General features: G+C 46.5%; 1 protein-coding gene across 1 annotated transcript in view; it reads right to left on the reverse strand.

The window, feature by feature from the left end:
- Positions 1–292: 292 nt before the first annotated feature.
- The window catches only part of Ndufa10 (NADH:ubiquinone oxidoreductase subunit A10), a 35718-nt gene continuing 13987 nt past the window's right edge, over positions 293–22023 (reverse strand). The window contains exons 8-10 of the mRNA XM_032901654.1: positions 20367–20452; positions 12313–12421; positions 293–1212 (exon numbers count right to left, since the gene is read on the reverse strand). Coding sequence (XP_032757545.1) covers positions 1144–1212; positions 12313–12421; positions 20367–20452 — 264 coding nt within the window. The 3' untranslated portion in view covers positions 293–1143. The remainder of the gene's footprint in view (positions 1213–12312; positions 12422–20366; positions 20453–22023) is intronic.

The following is a 22023-nucleotide window of genomic DNA, read 5'->3' on the forward strand; positions in this document are numbered from 1 at the left end:
GGTTTTCAGGGGCAGCAGCACCATCAGGCCAGGGGCAGTAGTAGGGCCAAGATAAAGATGCTTTCTTTCTTTAACCCTCTCAGGGGCTCAAAGGTACTCAAACCACAAAATTCCAGGGCTGGTCCATTTCAGAAGGGGGGGAGGGGCAGCCAGCAGGTTGGTGGCAACAGCCATAAGGCTAGCTTTTCTGGAAGATCAAAGTGTTCTCTTCTGTACTGTCTAACACTGACCTGTTCCCCAACCATGTGCTGTGCTGTGCGTGCCTGAATGGAGCCCAGTGCTACCAGGGAACTGAGTGCTAAATTTCATTAACTTTTAATTAAGTTAAATGTAAGTTACACGTGCTCAGAGCAGCCACAGCAGGATTCGCGGTACAGACTCGCAGCTTAGGACAGACAACTTAAAGCAGCTCCTGAACAGCAATGCAGATGACACCAGTTCCTAAGGACTCCTCCTCAGGTGAACAATTAGACGCCACTGCTCTTTCCACTTGGGACTGGCACCCTCATTTTTGATAAGAGCATGTGTACCCACATTCTATACTCAGCTTGTGCTTCAGAGACAAGAGCAGGGAGCCCCGAGGGCAGCCAGGAATGAGCCTGCTCTAAGACCAGGTTCTGCTAGTCTATGGTCATTCTTCTTTCCCGTTCTGCTCTAATGTGCTGTTAAAAGAATAAATGCTTCAGAAAAAAAACGCTTCAGCACTGTGTGAGTGACCCAAACTGCAGGGCAGGGCTGGGGGGCGCAGGGCTGAGCATCCTCAGCCCCCGGGCACGTGTGTGCCACGCAGACACAGGGTGAGGGGCTACAGAGCCGGCTTTATTTCTTCAAGTTGGAAGAGCTCAAGGAAACAGCACTGGGACACAGGGCTTCCAGTGGGAGCTGGGCTTTCAGCAGACCAGCTTTGTTTGGTTTTCCCCCAGATGATTCCAAACGCTAGAAGGTTCCAGAATCTTGTCAATGGAAGTTGATTCTTCAAACTCTGAGTAGGCATAGGGCAGACTCTTCTTGTTAGATCACTTTTTTCTGGCAATTTCTTGATCATTTGCTTTTTTCCTGTTGTCTTGTAAAGCTTTGGAGTTCATAGAGTTGGGCAGAGCAGACTTCTTCGTAGCTGTGACACAGCTAGGCAGAGGCCACCATTCACTTCAGCCAGATCCACTTGTCACCCACATCGGCATTGTACCCAGGGGCGTACTTGCGGCCTGGCAGCTGTTGGAGGAAAGGCACTAAACAGTGTTTAGAGTAAAGACCACTTTCCCAACCCTCGGGGTTGGTCCCAGGGATATGGAGACAGGGATCTATTGTAATAAAGTAGCCTCGCCCACAGAAGTCCTGTCCAGGACAGTGACCCAATGTAGAAGATAAAGATTTTGGAGTAGGCCAATTCAGAGCCCGAATCTGGGCTTGGGTAGCAGCTGACCTGGTCAGCCCATCAACTCTTCTTCATTTACAAAACCAGAGCGCACTACTCTGGCTAGGCCACCCAAAGCCGCCACTGGCAGGAGGCAGGGTCAGCTTTCCTGTTCCCATGCCCTTGGGGCCAGCTCACCAGCACAGCCAGCTCTGCTGCCAGCACTGCCCAGTCAAGGTTTGATTCTCAAGTGCTGCAGCCTGGGAGGGGCTAGCTCACCTATGCCTTCGCCACCAGGGCCAGCTCCCCTGTATTGCCCAAGAGAGTTACAGTTTAACTCCCCTTCCCCCAGTGATACAGCCAGTGAGGGGCAAAAGGGACCAGGAACCACCCCCACCCCCACATGACCTCATGGCAGATGAGTAGCAGGACCAGCTCTCCTCAGACCATCAACTCATTGCAATGGACATTTACAAGTGAAGATGTGTGGACAGAGGGATACTGTGGGATGAACTGCGACATACTGCAGCTTCCACCATGAGGTGTTTTCTATGCTGCTTGTTGTTGATGCTGGTTTGTGTGTTTTATTTGATAGGGGGAGGCTGCAAGAGTCAAGGGTGGGTATAAGGGTATAAGGGGAGATGAGTGGGACTGGGGTGTGTGAGGTGAAACTCACGAAGAATCAATAAAAAGTTTAAAAAAAAGCTGCTGACTCACTCATGAATTCCTATACTTATTCACTGAGGGCTCCCACCGCACCACTGATGCTCAAAATACTTGAGGAAGTAACTTTCTCTTCCAGTATCTTAGCTAATATTAATTTAGGGACCTAAGAAAAATCTTGAAAAGTTTTTCAGGTGATGGCTTATTTTGAAATATATTAATTTGAACCTTCTTGGAGATTTTTTTTTTTCAGGATTTATTATTGTAAATACTTCAGATCATCTTTGTAAGTTTCAGTAGTTTGTTGTGTGGGTAATCATGTGTTCAGATATGTCTGTGGGTTCCTGTGTCCCCTTTTTAGGAAGAAAAAAAGGAGGCTGTGGTCCCTTGGGAGCCACTGAACTGCCCAGGCCTGAAGGAGCATTGGCAAGAAGTCCTCTGGCAGCCATGGGCCTGGAGCTGTCACTGGGGTGAGAGGGTGAAGAGCTCAGCCTCCCTCTGCCAGCAGCCTTGTCCTTCCCTAGCTGATGGCACAGACAAGGGCACAGAAAGAACTACAGACAGACAAAGTGAGTGACAGGGACCTGTCTAGCAGAACAGGAGGATGCAGCACAGCCTCAGGAGTAGCCTATCAGGACACTGTTGGTGGGCCGGCAGCTAGCGGCAGGAGGCTTCTCTGCAGAGAGAAGGTGAGTGTCTGGAATGGCCTCAGGCAAGGTGCGCGGGTACAGTGTGCTGGGAGAAGCCACTGAAACAGAGCCTCTCCAACGGCCACCCAGCTGGAGAGGCCACTCCTTCTCCCTTGCTGAACCATCCACACAGTTATGTTTGAGGAACAGAACATGCACACCCTTTGAGGATTATATCTACACTGACTGTCACTGCAAACAAGGCGTCTCTACCTACAGGGTACAAGTTGGCACGGTGGCTTCACCAAGGCCCAGTTGGAAGCTTGAGAGGCAGTGGCAACTGTCACCTTGTTATACCAAGTGAAGCTACAGGTTGGTATTACACAGTGGCCAGTTGGTCAGTGTGTTCTGGGACTTCCAATCACCACTGTCCTGAATTTAAACAAGAGCAAGTCAAAACTAGCTGAAGGCACCAACCTGCTGAGCGCCACAGTCTACTAACTGCTTCATAAAAGCCACTCTCTGGAAATCTTAGGGGCATTTGGTTGGAGTATAAAATCTAGTGAGGGGTGCTCTGTTCTCAGGTTCTGGGGAGAAAGCGCAGCACTTGAACATATATAAAAGCACTGCTAAGTTCCCAGTATCTAACTGTGCTTGTCTGTGAGCAGGAGGCCATGTTGAATCTAAACCAACAATTAAGGTTTTTGGGAGTTGCAAAGGAAGCCCAAGATCCAGCTGCCTTTGGGGAGGGCCCTGGGCAGCTGGCGACAGAAAGTCAGGACATTCTTCTGTCCCTCTATAGGATGCACAGGTATTTGTTTTTTCCATTCAGAATAAGTCACTTGCCTCGAGTACACAGCCATTCCATCCACAGAGCAAGAACCAGCCCCTCCTCACACATGAGCACAAGAGAGATCTCAGTCTCCCAACTCTGGAGTGGGTCCTATGTCCAAGTCCCTAGACAGCTCATCTACTGCCCCCGGTCTGAGGATGGACCCGTGCTGCTGAGCCCTGCTGTGTCAGCCCCCATTCCACCTTACAATGCTCCCCCTTGCTGCGTGCTTCGGATAAACTCCCAGATACAGAACTGCTTGCTGTAGCAAAACAGCCTGAAGAGCAGGTGTGGAAAGCGCCCCCTCCATGGTTTAACTTGACAGTGTGGAAGAGCTGGTCTGGATTACTGTGCGGAGGCTCAGGCAAGGGCGTAGACTCAGCATGCTCTCTCCTTAAACCCTAACCATGACACTGGACTGCTAGGACCCTCCTCCAGGATCAGCCCTGGCCACTGACGGTCACTGCAAACAAGGCACCCCTACCCGCTGTGTGCAAGCTGGCTGTGGTGGCTTCACCAAGGTCTAATTGGGAGCCTGAGAGGCAGTGGCAAGCTTGTGGATACCAAGTGAAGCTACTGAGTCCGGAGTCAAGCAACAAGAAGGAAAGAGTTCTGAGAGTCGTACAAGGTGCCACAGCCTGTACATGCCACAGCCAGCTTGAGTGCATACCCCAGTCTTCAGCATGGACCCCACCCCTATCCTGACCATATCTTGGACTTGGGTCAACTTGGAACAGAGCAGCCTCTAGGCCCTGGACTCCAGTGCTGGGGCCTGAGAACTTGAGAGCTGCCAGACTAACCATCAGCAAGTAACCGGAGCTTCCAACCTGACAGCTGAGACCCACGCCCTGTCTGATTCTGAACAAGCCACAGTGTAGAAGGTAGGGACTTGGAGTCTAGGCAGAGAGGAAGCTACAGAATTTGTTACAGGGCCACTAGTCTTTGGCTGAAGTCAATGTCCATGTGTGGCTGGACAAACAGCCTCCAGGAGCTGTAAGCAGAACGAATCCATGGCTACTCATTGAAGGCTATGGGTCAGATGGGTGCCTACAGCCACTCCTCACACACAAGCACAGAGAGATCTCAGGCCATATTGTACCCCAAGCTATGCTAGAGGCACTGGAAATCTGGAACTCAGTGCTAGCAGGCTTAATGCTGATGTGCATGTAACTGCGCTGCAGCCAGAAAACTTCTAACACTTGTCTCAGAACAGACCAAAATCTAGCATTCCAAACCATGAAACTCACAACGTATGGCAGCCAATACATTTCCAGACACGTGCAGTGGAAACTATGACCCTTAACCAGAGGGAAAACCAGGCTGACTGTGAAATGACGAAGGCGATGAATTAGTGAACAGGGATATTAAAGCATCTGTTAGGTAAGTGCTTGTTATGTTCTGGGAACAAACTGACAGATGACAGAAATGAGGGAGAACCGGAAAACAAAGGACAGGCAGGAGTTCCGAGGGTAAAAGTAGGATCCCTGAAGTACAATTCTATTGGTGGGTGTAGGAGTCATGCACATGTGCTCTGTGGGGGACTAGTGTTATGTGTTATGAAGGACTAGTCCTTCGGAGTCACTGTGCTGCCCACGGCAGGCCACACCCTCCCTGTCATTGCTGGGTGCCCAGGAGTACTGCTAGTCTGCTTTGTGGCCATAGGCTCTTCCCAGAGGCACCCTCTCTCACTGGATCACATGTCCTGATTTGTCCTCCTGCTGCCTGTAAGCCATGCCACAGGGTCCCTGCCCCTACAGTCTGCCTTTCTCTGCTTTCTCCCATACTTCCTTGCTGCTGCTTCAACACTTTGGTGTTTTCTGTTTTCTTGAAGAGCCAAATGAACACAATGGGACCCCAGCACGTGTCTTAGCAGCGTAGAAAAGAGCATGAAGACTGAAGAGAGGTGACTCCAATACAGTAGAGAGAAAAGGGCCACACAGCTCCAGGGACCATGAAAACCTTTGTCTAGTGCATATGTAAACAGAGTCCCCTGAATCGTCAAAAGTAATGCCTAAATCTTTTCCAAATGCTTTGAAAAATACAGCTACTACACCAAGAAATGCAGTAAACGTCTGCAGGATACAGAGAGACGACCACAGAGGCACATCACAGTGAAACCCAGAAAGCAAGCCGTAAATGGGCTTCAGAAATCCTGAAAGTAGCCAGACCCACAAGGCTACAGGGGCACCAAGACCGAAGGAAAAATGACCAGACTTCTCACTAGAAACAATGCAGGTCCGAGGCACAGGTCTGCCATGTGTTGTGAGTGAGAATGATCAAGTTAGAATCCTGTATCAGTTGAAAATACCTCACAGATTAAGTTGAAGTAAATATTTTTTAAGAAAGCCAGCCACTGGAATTGTTGCCATCAGACCCTTATGTACAAACTGTTATGGTAGTCAGGCAAAACCTGGGTCCAAACCAAAGAATGGCGCACACTCAACATGACAACTCAGAGAGGAGACAGAAGCAGGTCCTTAAAGATAGATAGTTTACTATATCCTTTCTTCCAAGCCATTCCTTCACATTGCTTCTAGAATGGCTTCTAGAAACATTATTGCCTTGCAGGAGACTTCTCTCCCCTTTTAAAACTTTCTAATTGGCTTACAAAATAGGAGGTTTTGATTTTTTTCCCCCATAAACCCATTGCCTTTGTTAACTCTCCCATCCCATACCCTTGTCTTCCTTATTCTGGTTGGAACCAATCTGTGCCTGGCATCACTGTTTCCCATGTTCTCATCACTCGTGCTCTACCAGACACCTTCCCTTACAAGGTCCCCTGATAACCCTTTCTAGCTCCTGGATTCTAAATTGGCTCCAAGTTAAGCACACAGATCTTAAGAGTCTAAACCGGATCCATATTCAAGAGAGAACACATGGTGTTTGTCTTTTTGGCCCTGGGTGGGTCATCTCTGTTTTCTAGTTCTATCCATTTACCTTCAAATTTCATTTTTCCCCCACATCGGAGTACAACTGCATTCTGTACACATCACATATTTTTAAGCCATCCATCTGCTGACAAGACACTGAGAAGGCTGATTCCATTTCCTGGCTACTGTGAAAAGAACAGTGTGAACCCTGATGGGCCAGTGTCTTTGTTGTGGGATGTAACATCCTTTGGGGCTATCCCCAGGCTGGTAGAGCTGGGTCACATGGTTATTCTATGTGCTGTTTCTTGTGGAAGCTCCACACTGATTTCCACAGTGATGCCCACACTCCCACCAACAGTGAACAAGAGTTCTTTCCCCATAACCTCGACAGCATCTGCTGTCATTTGATTTCTGGATAATAGCCGTTCTAGTTGGGGTGAGATGGAATTTCAAAGTGGTTTCAGTGTGCATTTCCCTGATGGCTTAATTATGTTGAATACTTTCTAAAGTATTTATTAGCCATTAATATTTCTTATTTTGAGAATTCTCTATTCAGTTCCAAAGCCCATTTTTAAATGGAACCATTTTATTTAAGTTTCTTTACTTTTCTTCTTTTTTAAAGTTCTTTGTACATCTAAATGTTAGTCCTGTCACATGTACAGTTGCTGGGTATTTTCTTCCATTCTACAGGCTAAATAAAAATCCCAGTGCCAAATGTGAAATCTCCTTATAAGCTATTGGTCATGGAGGCCCCGGTATATATTTCTAGCATTCTTCTTGATGACCCACCAGAACTAAATGATAAGACACCATGCATCTTGGTTGCAAGATACAGAGAAATCAAGCTGGAACTTGGCCAGTTGGTTCTTCCCTGCTGGATAGCTTTCACAGCTAGAAGGTGCTGTACAGACTAAAGAGTGAGAAAAGGCATCAGTTCTTAAGATTTGGGAACCCTACAACTAAGAACACAGTCTGTGAGACAAGATGTGCTTACACGTACAATAGTGGCAGCCCTATCAGAGGTGATCCACAAGTCTTGAAATACACTTGAGGGCTGCACCACAGGAGGTAATACATGCATACACACAAAGAGAGACACACCACACACACGGACACACACCCTCACACACACACACATCTTTGCTCCCAAACTTATGGCTGGGATACTATAGGTCTTAGAAGGAACTTACTACTGCTCGACACGACACCAAACTGCCTTCTAAATACTTAGGATTTATACTCAGATAAACGCCACTAATGACTCAGAGAAGCTGCTCTGCGAGTGACTAACTGAATGCAGAGTCTCATGTCTGCTCTAGGTGCTAAGAATAAGTGATAGCTAAGTGCTCACCCTCAGAGGATTATTTATACACCTCCTCTAGGCTTAATTAGACAGCATCCTGGAAGGGGGAACTCAAAGAAGCAAAAGTGGGAAGAAAGGAAAAGGGCTGCAAACTGCTACCTTCAGGGCATGACCAAAAACATGCTCTCCCGGCAGCTTCAGTTGCCTGCACTGTGCCTACAAGAGTAAGCCTGTCAACAGCCAACCATGGATAGCCAAGAGACTCACGGGACCCTACCCAGCTGTGCTGAACTACAGGCTAGTGACAGATTCTAGAAGTTACCGACTTCAGGTGCATACCCAACGGTGATGATTTTGAACCCCTGCTCCCACAGTGAGACTCACACCACCTGACAAGGTCCCCCTGAAGGCAGCTGCTGACAGAGGTCAAAGACTTTGCTAGGGACAAATGCAGAGGCCATGAATGAAGAGATCGCCCCCCGCGTTCCGTCACTGTGACTGTGGAGTCACGCAAAATTTAGGGATGAAAGCAGCCTTGGTAAGCACGCCTGTCTGCGCGTTTAGAGTATTTGGGTGCCAGGCCAAATGGACACGGAGGATGACAAGATGCTGGGGAGGTGGTAAAAAGTAGAAAGTGGGGAAGCAGGAAGCAGTGATCACTGTGGACAGTTCTTTGGGAGGTATCTGTTCTCACTCCTTCCTCATCTCCCTTGCCTGGATGGACTGCTACCCCTGAAACTCCCAGAAAATATGTTTGTTTTTTTGTCAAGTACTTAGTTGCAGCTACAAAAAAAAAAAAAAAAGCAACTACTAGAAAGTCTTCTGAAATGACGGTGACAATCTAAGCCTCATGGTTCCAGTGGGACAGCTAGGCCTCTGTGTAGGTGCTGAGCCCTGCCCCAGATCCCATTCTGTCCTCTGCTTAAGTCTCCTGTGACCCCTCTTCCCACTGCCACTGGCATCCAACTCTGTCTACCCAGTCACATAAACTCTTGTCTTGAATAACACTTTTCTCAAGGTTCACTGTAGACCCCATGCAGTCGTCAAAGTATCATCCTGACCTTCCCAGAGTACCCAAGGTGCACAGCTCCTGCACCCGCCTTCTTATGTCTAGCCAGTTTGCTCCTTCTCACTAGCCTCCTTGTTCCTCATGACAGGAAGCATCTTGACATCCTCCTCTGAAGTGCTTGGGTGGACCCACTAGCCAGCTGCTAGCATTCCTGCCCTTCCCAGGAGTGGCATGAGCAGTGCTGGCTCTCAAACAGCCATGACAGTAGTGCTTGCCAGTGCAGTATGAGCAGACTACTAAGTCAGAGTTGTCTGAGGTTTGAGCACAGTGGCAGAAACCAGTTCTGCTTCCCAAGAAGTGCCTTGGTGAAAACTGCAGATTCCCAGGCTATCGACAGCTGGTAGGAAACGGACTGAGGGCCTCATGCATTCATCTCTGAATCATCCACAGAGTAGTTTCCAGTGGGAAATGCTGTGATAGTCACTGCCGTCTTTAATAGCAAAGGGGATCCTGCCCCTAAGAAGAAAGTCATTTGCCAGGCTTCACTTCAAGCAGTCTCTTAAAAATAAAAGCAACATAGTTTCTTTAAAAGACAAAGGAAACTAACATTCCTCTACATGGCCATACAGTTCTTAGTCAGCAAAGAGGAAGCCTGAGGAATACACAGGACTTCTGAAAGGAGGAGACAGAGCAACTCTGCAGAGGACAGGTGCCAGGCGATCAAGGTTAAGGTCCTCAGTGGCAATGCTGATCATTCACCCCGACCCTCACCACCTCACCAACGCCCACCCAAGACTGCACTGTGGGTCCTTACACTGTGACTAACACCACCTCACCAATGCCCACCAGAGACTGCAGTAGTGGCTCAGGAGTAGCAGCAGTGAGGCACCAAACAGAGCTTCTGGAAGCAGTGCAGACAGTAGGGATGGAATCTACAGCAAAGCCCCGTTAAACAAGCTCTCTCAGGCAGGACAGGCTGCACTTCAGGCCTCACGGAACTCACACATGGCTAGCCCACAGCTTGACATCAGAATGGACTCTGGTGGTCTGCCTTCACTTTAATGCTGACCAGAAGGTCTCCTACCTTTACATTCTTAATAAAATACTATCAAAAGTGACAAATAACAGCCACAGTGAGAGAATACGTGAAACAAAACACAGGGAGCACCTGCCAGGGGACAGAGAGATGACCAAACAGCAGAAGGGAGCCAGGCAGTCCAAGAAGACCCAAAAGGCACACATTGCAGTTATCAGATTGCTCTAGCACAGATTAAGGTTCAAAAATGTATGGCAAAATTATTCTGTAAAGTTGAAATTAAAGTGTAAACTTAGAAACAACAACAACAACAACGACAAAGATCATGATTAAAATTAAAAGCTCAATCAGCAGGCAGGGAGAAGAGCTGGGAAGCCCATCCACCAGGAGCTAGGAGGACAGCAGCAGAACAACATGTGCGGGCTGATGCACACTGCCAAATGGCCATAAGAGATGAGCACAGGCCCAGCACAGTGTGAGAAAGACGACCACCCTTAGGAGTCTGAGGACAGCCAAGAACTGGCACTGACTGCGGAGACCAGCTAGGGGGACAAAGGACTTCATGGACCCCACGCCAAGTGATGACATAGGCAGGTAGCCTGGCCCCCAGGTGTGCATAGCTTTCTTGGTGAAGCTCAAGAGCACATGAGAAAGCAGACAAAAACCAGACCTGCAAGAGAGATGAGAAGCATTCATCGGAGAAGCAGCAAGCTGCTCTTTAGAACAGGGTCAGAAGCCTAAGATGCTGAAATTCAGACTGGTTAAAAGAAAAATAAGCTGGAAATTCAGAATTCTCTGCCCTGTGCAATTTATTTCTTAAAAAACCAAAAACAGTCTCCCTTCCTTCCAAGTTTGACCTAAAGCATCCTGTAAGGCTAAATAGGACATTGACTCCCTAAAACTGGGGTGACAGACATGGGTAGGGTTTGAAGCAGACCATGGTAACGGAAGGGGTGGGGTAGGCACAGGGCTGCTCACAGGTTTGGTCCTGTAGGTGCTGACAGGAAGGATGTGACAAGGACTAAACAGTCACCTTCAGCCGGGTAGAGGAGGTGGGAGCCTGAAACTGCTAAGGGCTCATGAGTCTCAACACCCACAGATGAACATACAAATGATTCACATATGGGGAGATAGCTTCCTTACAGCAGGTGCTGAAGATGTGCAAGGGACACAGAAAAAGAACAACTAGGAAACCATCAAAGTGGCAACTATGTAGTTAAGAAAATCAATGGATGCAGAACTTTGGTATAAAAATCTGTCAGAAGAGCATGTTTGCAGTCTTAACGCCCTCCAGAGCTTCCTGATTTTGAAGAGTGAAGGAGTCACAGAATATTTAGTCACATGACCAAAGGGCAAGGTTAAGCAACTATAGGGCCAATGAGAATCTATATGGTCTAGGAAGTGGAAATGAGTTCTTTGATATTCCCTCCACAAAAACTATAGCCTGAATCTCACCCAACAAACCAGACTGAGGGACAGTCAACAACTGAGTACCCTGTAGTCTCCAAAGGCCTGGTGTTCCTAGCTCATTTTGCCTGCATGTATGTTGGTGTACCATGTGTATGCTTGGTGCCAGTGGAGACACAGGAACGCACAGAGTCTGAGATGCTGGAGCAGCATTCATAAACAGAACCCTGAAGGCAAGCTCTGTGAATAAGGATACAGCCGGTCATGTCACAGGCACGGCAGGGAAAGCACTAACCTGGTCAACCTCTGGGGCCACGGCTGTCAGAGGGAGGCAGGTCCAGCAATCCTGTAGACCCTCCTGCTGCAGCTGACAGAGGGTGGACTGGACCCGAATGAGGCTACTACTGTACGGCAGAGGGAGGCAAGGAGCGTGGATCTGGATGTATGTTTGTGTACCATGTGTGTGCTTGGAGCTCCCTACCTGCCATAGGGAGCGGCTATATCCACTCAGGTAAGATGCCAGTCTAGACACAGACCGTGATAAGGATGTGCTCCCAAATTTATATGGGGAATACAATTATTTTCAATTTGTTTAAAAGAAAATATTGAGTCCTTTAAGCAAGGGAGAGGAGGGGGGAAACAAGTGGCCACGCTGAACCCTTAATCCAAGCTTCCAGTGGTCTACAGCCTCTGCTGCTCAACTGACAGGAGTCCTGCAGCTGCCTCCAGATGCCGGCCATGTGTCACTTCCAGGTGAGCATTTCACTTTCCAGTAACCAACATGCCGTGGCAGACCATGGACAGGACACTCTCCCCATCCCAATATGCTGCTTAGTGCAGGCTACCATTCTTGTTAGGCCCCTGACCCTGCCTACACAGCTGGAAATGACAGCAATGGAGGAACAAAAGACTTGTGAAGAAGATGTGTAAATTAGAGAAAGGCACGGGGAGAGGTAACTGCTATCTCCATGTCTGCATGAGCTCTGCCGCCTTTGCTGCACTGTACCACGTGGCTGGAGAACATTCCATAGAAATGGAAGGTGAGCCTTAGATGCACTGTAAGGAGTGAAGTGACATCGGAGCTCTCAGCTAAAGAATGGAGGACGCCTGTCATCAGGACAATGCACTGCTTTATCACTAGAGCTGAGGGGACAGCAGCAGACCAATTCTTCACAGAATCCCTGACTTTGCTGCCAGAGTAGGGCTCACCTCTCTGAAGCTGTCGTAGATCCGGCTACCCTGATGAGCTCCAATAGTGATTTCTGGGAGATAAACCGGGACGGTCGTGTAATTCAGCACTTCTCTCTTATCCTGGACGCTGAAAAGTAAAACAAACATGGATGACGACAGCCATCAAAGTGTGGACCATCAAGCAGTTATTTTTGACTCTTCACATATTCACAGGGTCTGGAGAGATGGCTCAGTAGTTAAGAGCACTGGCTGCTCTTCCACAGGATCTGGGTTCAATTCCCAGAAACTACACAGCAACTCACAACTGTCTATAACCCCAGTTCCAGGGGATCTGCACCTTCACACAGACATACATGCAGGCAAAACACCAATGCACATAAAAATAAATTTAAAAAACAAAGCAAAACTAAGATAAATGCTGTTCACAAGAAGGTATTTTCAAAGCACCACTTCTTTTGCAGATCTCTGGGGCATGAAGCTCTTCTGCTGAAACAGCTCCAGGCCTGAGGGAGTTCTGTGAAGCCCTGATGCCTTCAGACAGTGGGCTCTGGATGAAGGGTTTGGGAAATGGGAAAATGGAGCCAATGTGTGCTACACACAATAGCAGGGAGAAATCTACCAGCAGATGGCAGGTCCCCACAGTATGCACACTATGCCCTCATTAGAAAGATAACGTCAATGCCAGTGGGGAGGCACTCAGTGTCTTCCACAGGTACTAATGGTGATGTGACAGCACCACATGGCCTTTGCTAGGTAGCACCTGGGGCCATACTTATCAAGGGTCAGCTTCATTTCTGGTACTAACAATACTAACTGTAGGCTTCTCCCCTTACTTTACCATTTCACTCTGCTGATTCAAGAATGTTTATACAATTCTTACAGCTCATTCTCTCCAAAGTTGAGCTCAACATAACCGCTATGCTTGAAGAGACAAACTTTTAAGCACCCCTCCCCCCCATTAAGTCTGGGTATAGTCATGCAGGCTTAAAGTCTGTGAATGCTAGAAACCCTAATACTAGGGAAGCTAACTCAAATAAACTACCACAAGTTTGAATCCAGCCTGGACTACCTGGCCAGACAACTGTCTGAGGGGAAAAGGCACTAAAGCTTTTCTTATTCTTATAGCTCGAGAAATAAAGTAATTTTTTTCAACAGATACTACTTAACCACACCTCAGTTGTAAAGGCAACAGAGGATGTTTCTTGCCTGCAGTTTCCAAGTATAGATTCTATAATTGTATCTGACTCCTGGTGGTTGGACCTAGGAAGTATCCAGGCTCACTAGGTAAATCTGCAGACAGCCAGGTCCCCACACAACTATAACCACCCAAGAGGAATGCATGGTGCATGGTCCACCGGTCATGCTTCCACAAGAAACCACAGGGAAATGAAGACTGTGTCAGGCTGAACTTTGTGGGTGGCAGGAAGATCAGAGTCTAGTGTCTTAGCACAAATGAGCCACTCCACAATGGTTCAGTGATTCAAATCCCCCAAGCACAGCTATTAGGTAGCCCTGCCTGCATGTTTTCCCATGTGGTTTGCACTGGTTTAGGTAGACACAGTCAAAGATTAAGATTGCTTTTCTTAGTTTTCATATCCTATCCAGTTGGTTTTTTTCTACCAAAAGAAAAGAAACCATTTAAAAGCAGCTGAAACCTGGGAACAGTGCAGTCGGTAAGGACACAGTAGCTGTGCTCCGTAAGCTTGCTCTGATTAGCTGCTGGATGAGATTCCACAGCGCTATAGACGGTCGCCAGCACTACTGCTAGCACTCCCTCTCCACAGCTACCAGACGACAACCTTCTCACCTCTTCTTGACTATCCAGTAGCATATGCACACAGATCTCTACTGTGACACACAGAATTACTCTGTACCTGCTAGTGTTTAATTTTGTCGAAAGTGGTAACAAAATATTTCCACTAAAAATAAAGTACATGGTAAATGTTAACAAATATCAAAGGGAGGTGTCCCGGAAGTATGTGAACTACAGAACAACAATAGAACAACAGCGCCATCTATGTTTAATTTGCCAAAGTTACAATTTACACATGCCCCAAAAGAACAAGAAGGCTTTAAAAGTAATCCGTTCTCTACCTTCCTTAAACCTGGAGAAACAACTCTTAGCAGGGTTCACAGGAATAAGCAGAGACACAGTACACCTCAGCACATACTTGTCGGGTAGGCTAGAGATAACATCCCTGATCAGAGATAATGAAAAACCAAAGGCACTGGGAAGCCTTTTATGACTCAGAACACAAAGGCGATAAGGAGTTCTGCTTATACAATACATTCTTGGTTCAGCGCTGCAGATAGAAAAACCCAGCTGAGAACAATGCTCCAGCCACACCAGTGTCCAACTGTGCTGTAATGGAGTACTCCGGGCTGGCTGAAGTACCACGGACAGACAGACAGCACCAGTGTCCAACTGTGTTGTGATGGAGTATCCCGGGCTGGCTGAAGTACCATGGACAGACTAAGCAGAAGTGCTGAGCCAAGACAACAGAAAAGAACAGAACAGCAACTGAGGTTTTATGGTTGAATCTTTCTCCAAGAGGAGAAAGCTCACGCTTCTCCCACCTTCCACAGTCTGTTTACTTCCTCCTGAGCTGCACTTCTGCCTGAACCTATGTGGAGGACTTGCATCTGTTGCCACAGTACTAGATCTTCCAGCAGCTGCAATGGGCCTGCCTCATGGGCAGCAGGTGGGGCTGGGAGGTTGGGGAGGGGGATGGGTACAAGGACAAATGTAACTGAAATTAAACAGAAATGTTCTAAAGCAATAATCTGGTCAAGTTCTGGAGCAAGTAAGTATAACTGGCAAGTGGTATGTTTACGGTAATTGTCTCAGAAAAACAGATCGTAATTTTCACTCAAGAAATTAAGATCAACAAAATTACCATTGAAAACTGTTATGAAACTGAGGAGAGGACACAACACAGGGAAAGGATAAAGCCACAGTAAATGAAATAAAAGCAATTAATTGGATGTTGTAACTCACAAACTCTGGGAAAATTACAGGACACAGCTCTATACCCTGATAACCATATAACTAAGTAATTACTAAAATTATGATTTTTAAGCATGGGCCAGATCAACACGTGTTTCAGATCACATTTAGAAAATGACATGGTATTATCTGTGGGAGGTCAAAAGCCAGAAATATTCCCTAGTCTCAGCGAGTCTGTTTGGATCTCAGACAGTTCTCTTCCCTAATGCTAGCTTATGTACTCTGCTCAGCATAACTGATCCTAAAAAGCAAGGATCACAAGACATTTGTGTGACAAACCCACAGCATTAAGAGGAGGTGTCGTGGTGGTAACAAGGCAGGCTGTGAAGAAATGAAGTTCAACACTGAGATTCAGATCACTGGGTGCTAGACCAGGACGGAGGTTGCAGTTCCTAAACGAACGCTGGAACAGAAGGTCAGTGCTTTGGAGCACTCTTTATAAAGGGAAAGAGGAACTCTCTTAATTTAAAAACAAGCAAATAAAACAGACCAACCTCTGGAGGGCACTTGGTAACTGACCAGGAGCAGAGGTCCAATGAGGACATCAAACCACGACAACAGAGAGCAACGGGGTCAGAGAGAAAGCGCAAGGGAGTAGATTACTTCAGAGTAGACTGGGGGAAAGAGAGGTTAGCATGACAGGAGGGGCCCTACTTAGTACTACAGCCCCAGACTCAATCCAAAGCACATGGCAGAGTAAGGCAAGACCGGCAGAGGCTCCGAGAGCCACAGCAGCTCCACTTCCTGGAGTCCTTCCTGACAAACATCTCATGGCATCTCCAGCAAACCAGCCTTGACATTTTCAGCTTCATGCAATGAACTTATGTGGCCTCCTGTACTCTTAGGGCAGTTTTCATGCAGGGACTCCCCTGCTACACGCTGCCTGGACTCAGCTCTCTGAAACCATGGAAGAATTCCTGACTCCTCAGTTCTTGTGTATTTCATGCCTCTAGAGCCAATACCATTTAGATAACACGGCCAAGCTCAGAAGCCAGCTTGGGATGGCCCCCCTTTGCCTTTGACCACATTGGTATGTTGAAGCTTCCTCCTAAGGTGGGAGCTTAGCTGGATGAGGTTGTGCCCTGGCATATTAGTTCTCCAATGAGGAACAGTGGACTCTCCTTTAGCTGATCTAAGGACAGAGATGCCTTGGCTGTAAACATTAAACTTCCTAGTGCTTTTTTCTCCAAATTATGTATGTTGTTACTTCTTTCTGTTCCATTTGCTCTTTTTCAGTGTAGAACTATATATGGGTTATCAATAATAATCAAACCACTCAATGCTATGCTCTCTTGAAATTTCCTCTGCCAAAGAGATTAGTCTAATTTTTAATAGACTTAATTAACTTCAGGTAAGTTCTCAGGACAAGGGCTGAAGGCAGCCAGCTTCTTTGCCAAGATATCACAGACTAGTTGTTAGTAAACTCCATACATGAGTATGACCCTCAGTGCTACTGACTTTCAAGTTCTAACTAGAAGAGTCCATTAAGTTCTGCTTACAAAGTTCAACTATTTTACTAATCCAAAACACTGAAGCCTTCCACGTTCCTTAAAACAAGTTCTTCACAGCAACAGCCCACTCTCTAGTACCCAAACTTCTAGGACAGCAGGGAATAAGGCCATAGAGTCAGGAAGCAAAATTTTTCTTACTGGGATACTAGGGGTAACAGTGAGAGTGAGTGGAATCATTCTCATTTCCATTCCCAGAGACCTAGACTGGCTATAGGGGAAGCATTACCATAGACTGAATGTTGATTCAAAGCACATGCTACCTTCTGGAGAACTCTAAAGGGTAGGGAAACCTTCACAGTGAGCACCACTATGGGCAGTGTACATGGTTGGACATTTTACTTGGAAGGAGAAATTGCCGGATGCGTGATTGTCTATATATTGATTTATGGGCTGTGGACAATATTTTGGCTGGATGGTCAGGGCTCCAGGAGGAGGCGACTGCTTCCTTCTGCTTGTCCTCATTTTTGCTGGCAAGTCCATCTATCCTGTTGTTGCAGCATTCATGCACCAATGTTAGAGACAACTTGTTCAGGATTCTAATGTACACCTAAGACTCTAGGATCCTTCAGACCTTCGGCACCAGACAGGGACTAGAGAGAAATCCAATCTCGTGGCCTGAACATCTGCCTGCCAGTCTCAGCCCCTCCTGGGTGGAAGAGCTATTGCTCGATTATCACAACAGAACCAATTTAATAAATCACACTAACACACACACACACACACACACACACACACACCCCATTCAAGGGAGGATAGCAAACTCTAAGGATATAAAAAGCACAGTAATGTCACACAGCCTCCATGTTTCCAGCCACACACTTTCCGTAATCCTCTCTGTAGACACAGCTGTTATGTCACAATGCCTAAAGAGTACTGAGAAGGAAGTCTCCACATACTCAGCAGTCACAATATTTAAAAAACAAAACAACACAAAACTACAACAACAACCTTGGCTGATGTTGTGGCTAAAGCAGGCTAATTGCCCATTTCTTAGATGACAGTGACAACATACTGAGATGATGTCTTGCATCAGCATGGAACGAGGCCAGCAATGCTGTGAGGGACAGGGTGCACCCTGCTGTCAGCCACCTGCCCTCCGGTGGAACAGCACTGGACCCAGATGAACTAGGAAGGACAGGAAAACACAGCAACTGAAAATGTAGGGTTTCTAAAGTATGAAATGATAATATAAAGTAGAATATATTAAATGATCAGTTGAATTCAGAGATGGGGAAAAAAAACCACATAATAAGTAGAAAGCACAGACTATGGAGAAATGGATTCTAAGAGGACTGCTCATTTTACTATAGAAGGTCCAAGTATAGAAGATACAACTGTCAGACAATATGAAGAAACAAGACCTAACTACTTGCTGAGTAAGAAAATGACTTAAAATTGAGATTATAAAAGTAAAAGAATGGACAAAAAGATGCCATGCCTCTGCTGAGAGCAGAAGTCTCCTTAATATAACATTTCAGACAGAGGAAATTACAAAACAAAGGGAACCAGCAGGCACATGCAGATGAACATTTTCTAATTAGAAGACATACTTGACAACAACAATCGAAACACAGGGAGGGCAAAATAAAAGGACTCAATGGAGGCCTGGGAGGCACTGCTTGGGCTTTAGCTCCCTTTCAGAGCTGACAGATCCCACAGAGGGCACAGATGACACAGTCACCACAGGCCTCGGCTCTATCAACAGGCAGGCTTAGCATCCCTGTCCCATAGCAGAACTCACACTGTCTGCTCAATGGAGCATGTGCCAAGGCAAAAGGCATGCCAGCCAGAAAGACACCTGAATGGAGGTGAAAGAAGAAAAACAGGCAGAATGTTTGCAGATGACAGTGGGGTTTGGGGATGGGGGGAAGAATGGTAGGTGGGAAACCCCAGATATAACACCAAATAACGTACTCCTAAATCATGTGAGACAAGGAAAGACTCGACAGAATTCTGAAAATATTTTACCTTCTTGAAACTAAGAATATTCTTTATCTGATGTGTAGGCTGCAGGAAAAGCAGTGCTAAGGGAAACTGAATGGACCTGGGCTTTGAGGACAGAGGGTCTACTCAGCTGTCTACCCTGGGATGAAGAGAGCTGCGAGAACAATGAAAACCATCACTTGAAAACAAAGCTGTCAACGAACACCAACAGCTGGCCATGTGACAGTCACCAGCAGCAGAAGGAGACTCAAAGCACAAAGCAACCAGGAGTGTAAATGAGATTTAGAAACTGCACGCCAAGGCAACTTTTCTCTGGAACAAAATGGTGGTTTCCTTTGATTTTTACTTAATTATACTGCATCACTGTGTATCTATGTGCACACATTCATGTTCTTGTGTGTGTGCAAATGCATGTGCACATGTTTATGTCTCTAATGTGTACAGAGGCCAGAGCGTAATTCTGAGTCTTCCTCATTCTCTCTCAATCTTAATGTTTGAGATAGGTCTCTTACTTAATGAATTGGCTTGACTGGTTGGTCAGCAAGCAAGGCCCAGGGATCCCTCTGCCTCCACACAAGCATGCACAACTAAACCTAGATGTTCATGGGGGTGCCTGGAATCTTAACTCAGGTTCCTTACTAGTTAACTAGGTTATCTCTCAACCCTAACTGTGCTTCTTTACAGATAAGATATTCACGGGTTGGGGATTTACTCAGAGCTTTTCTAGGGAAGCTAAAGGCCCTGGGTTCGGGTCCAAAATCGGAAAAAAGAAAAAAAAAAAAAAAAAAAAAAAAAAAAAAAAAAAAAGATATTCACTACCAAGTTTCTACAAAATAATCTTGCAATAAAAGAAAACAATCAGCAGTTATACAGTGTACTTATCTGCACAGTTTGCCCAGTAACAATTCTTATGCTCAAAGAAAGTAACCTGCGTCCTGGAAGTCACTAGCATATCCTCTACTGAAATACAAGGCACCCAACTCTGCCTGTGGGCCCTCAGAGGGCTGCAAGCTTGCTAACAGACACAGTGGTAACAGACAGTGGGTCTGTCTCTGTGTGGTAAGGTAGCCGGGAAGCTTCCCGAGGCTATTTTGTACAGAAGTTTCTCTGCTATGTGTGATGCAGGAAGATGTTCCCAGCAGTTCTAACTGGAGGGAGGAAGCGAGTGGGGGCGAATGACCGAGGTGCATGTATCTTTGCAATGAAAGGGTCTGAGGAAGCAGGACTCAGCCTGTGTCTGAAGCTGCCCAGGGTCAGACTTGGGAGTGGCCTTTATAACTCAATGGTTCCATGCTCTAGTGAACTTGCATCTCCCACGAGATGCTAAGAGCAGAAATTTTATTTGCTCTTAAAGTCTTTCAAACTAAAACCAAACCTGGCAGAGTAGAAGCAAAATAATGACAGGAAGGGGACCTTTTTTGATAATGACAAACCACTACACACTGAGCCCACCAAGAGTTGTTCAGAAGGAAAAAGGGCAAACACATCAGCCCTGGCTGGCGCAGTTGACAACTAAACTGAAGTGTTCATTACTTAAAAACTGTCTGCGCGCAGCAGTGTGTACACCCAGGAGTACTTTGTTCCCGCCCCAAAGCTCCCCGCTGACTCACAGCATCCGCAGGTTGTGAAAGGTCCGATCATCCTGTTTAAGCCAAGGTCCTTTGTTGTAGTTAAGGTACTCAATGTCCTCTACCACCTAAAACAATAGAAACAGAGAGACCCAGCTCAGAACTGTGAATGAGGCAGCACTGCAAGTTTACAAAGCCTTGGCAGAATCACACAAACCAGGAAGACATACAAATGAAAGAAGAACAAAACGGTGGCACTTGAGTGGGCTCAGCATGAGCCTGCCTCATCAACATCCCAAAACAGCAAAGGGACAGAAGCCACCTGAAGACGGAAGGCAGGAACAAAGAGGAGAGCCAACCCTTATCTTCCCAAACAAGTTCCTTCTGGAAGGGAAGACAGCCACACAGGCAAGCAGAGGAACCTGAACACCAACATATGCTTGGGGAGCCCAGGCCTCCAGTCCTGCCCTTCAGAGGCAGAGGCAATCTTCCCACACTCACTGCTCCTCCAGAACATGCCCAGCTCCAACCTCACTTAAAGGCCCAAGGTACATTATTCTAAGATAAATCATCTAAACATACGTCTAAACACCAATCAAAGGTACAAAAATAAACTGAATATGAACAAGTTGGTGTTGGTCCAGGAAGGTAGTGAAACTAGCCTTTTAGTCTAAGTAGGACAAGCCAGGAACTCAAAAGAATGCTTACAGGAGGAAGCAGCCAAGCCACACTACAGCACAGCCGAGCACACCAGGTCCCCTTCCTCCTGCCCTCTGCTCAGAGGAACTGATCCCTCAGGCGGCTCACACACCTCTGCAGGTCGGAGGAGGAGCCTGAGCTGGCACTCACGTTTTGAATTTCTATGCTTCTTATTGTTTACCAACCCTTTCCTGACCTTCACTTCTGTTTGACATTAGGTCTTGCTATGTAGCCCTGGCTAGCCTGGAATTCACTATGTAGACCAGGCTGCCCCACACTTGCAATAATCTTGCTCTGCTTCCCAAGTTCTGGAACTACAAACAAGCCTCGGCCTGTTTGCCGGTAATTGAAGCTTTAGATACAATGAATAAATATAAAGCAGAACTCGGGGATGGGGTCTGGGGTGGGGTATTAGTTCTTGTTATTGTTACCAGAGTCTCATTATGCAGCCCAAACTGGTCTTGACTTTACTGTGTACTTCAGGCTGGCCTCGAACTTGTTTCTGCTTTTTCACCAAATGGATATTTATTTACCTTAATACCATTTAAGAAATGACCTTTCTCCTCTTATTTCACTTTTTAATTACTATTATCTTGAAGGAACTCTGAGAAAACTAAGATAGTGGTAGTCTTCCCGCACTGTTCTTGGAGTCTGGTGAACCAAAGCAAACTCGCGCTGACTGGATGATCCGTTATTCCTGCACTAACGACGCAATCTTTTCCGTACGCTTCTGAAATGGGAGCGCAGATGTCCTGAATTACTTTTTGTCAGAATTTTCTTGGTTGTTACTCATTAAGTTCCCTGAAAACTCCATCAAGACTAAGTGGAATTTCACAAAATGCAGACTTAAGGAAAATGGTTCTCTTTAAATGATAAGCTTTTCCTCTACACTAATGCAAGGTTCTGTCATGTTTTTTGATACAAGTCCCAGGGCATTTAGTATCTCTGTTGTCTATGTTAGGATCATGTCCACCAAGTTGTTTTTATAAAGAGTCAAAGC

Source organism: Rattus rattus, chromosome 4 (genome assembly GCF_011064425.1).
Source record: "Rattus rattus isolate New Zealand chromosome 4, Rrattus_CSIRO_v1, whole genome shotgun sequence".
NCBI lineage: Eukaryota > Metazoa > Chordata > Mammalia > Rodentia > Muridae > Rattus > Rattus rattus.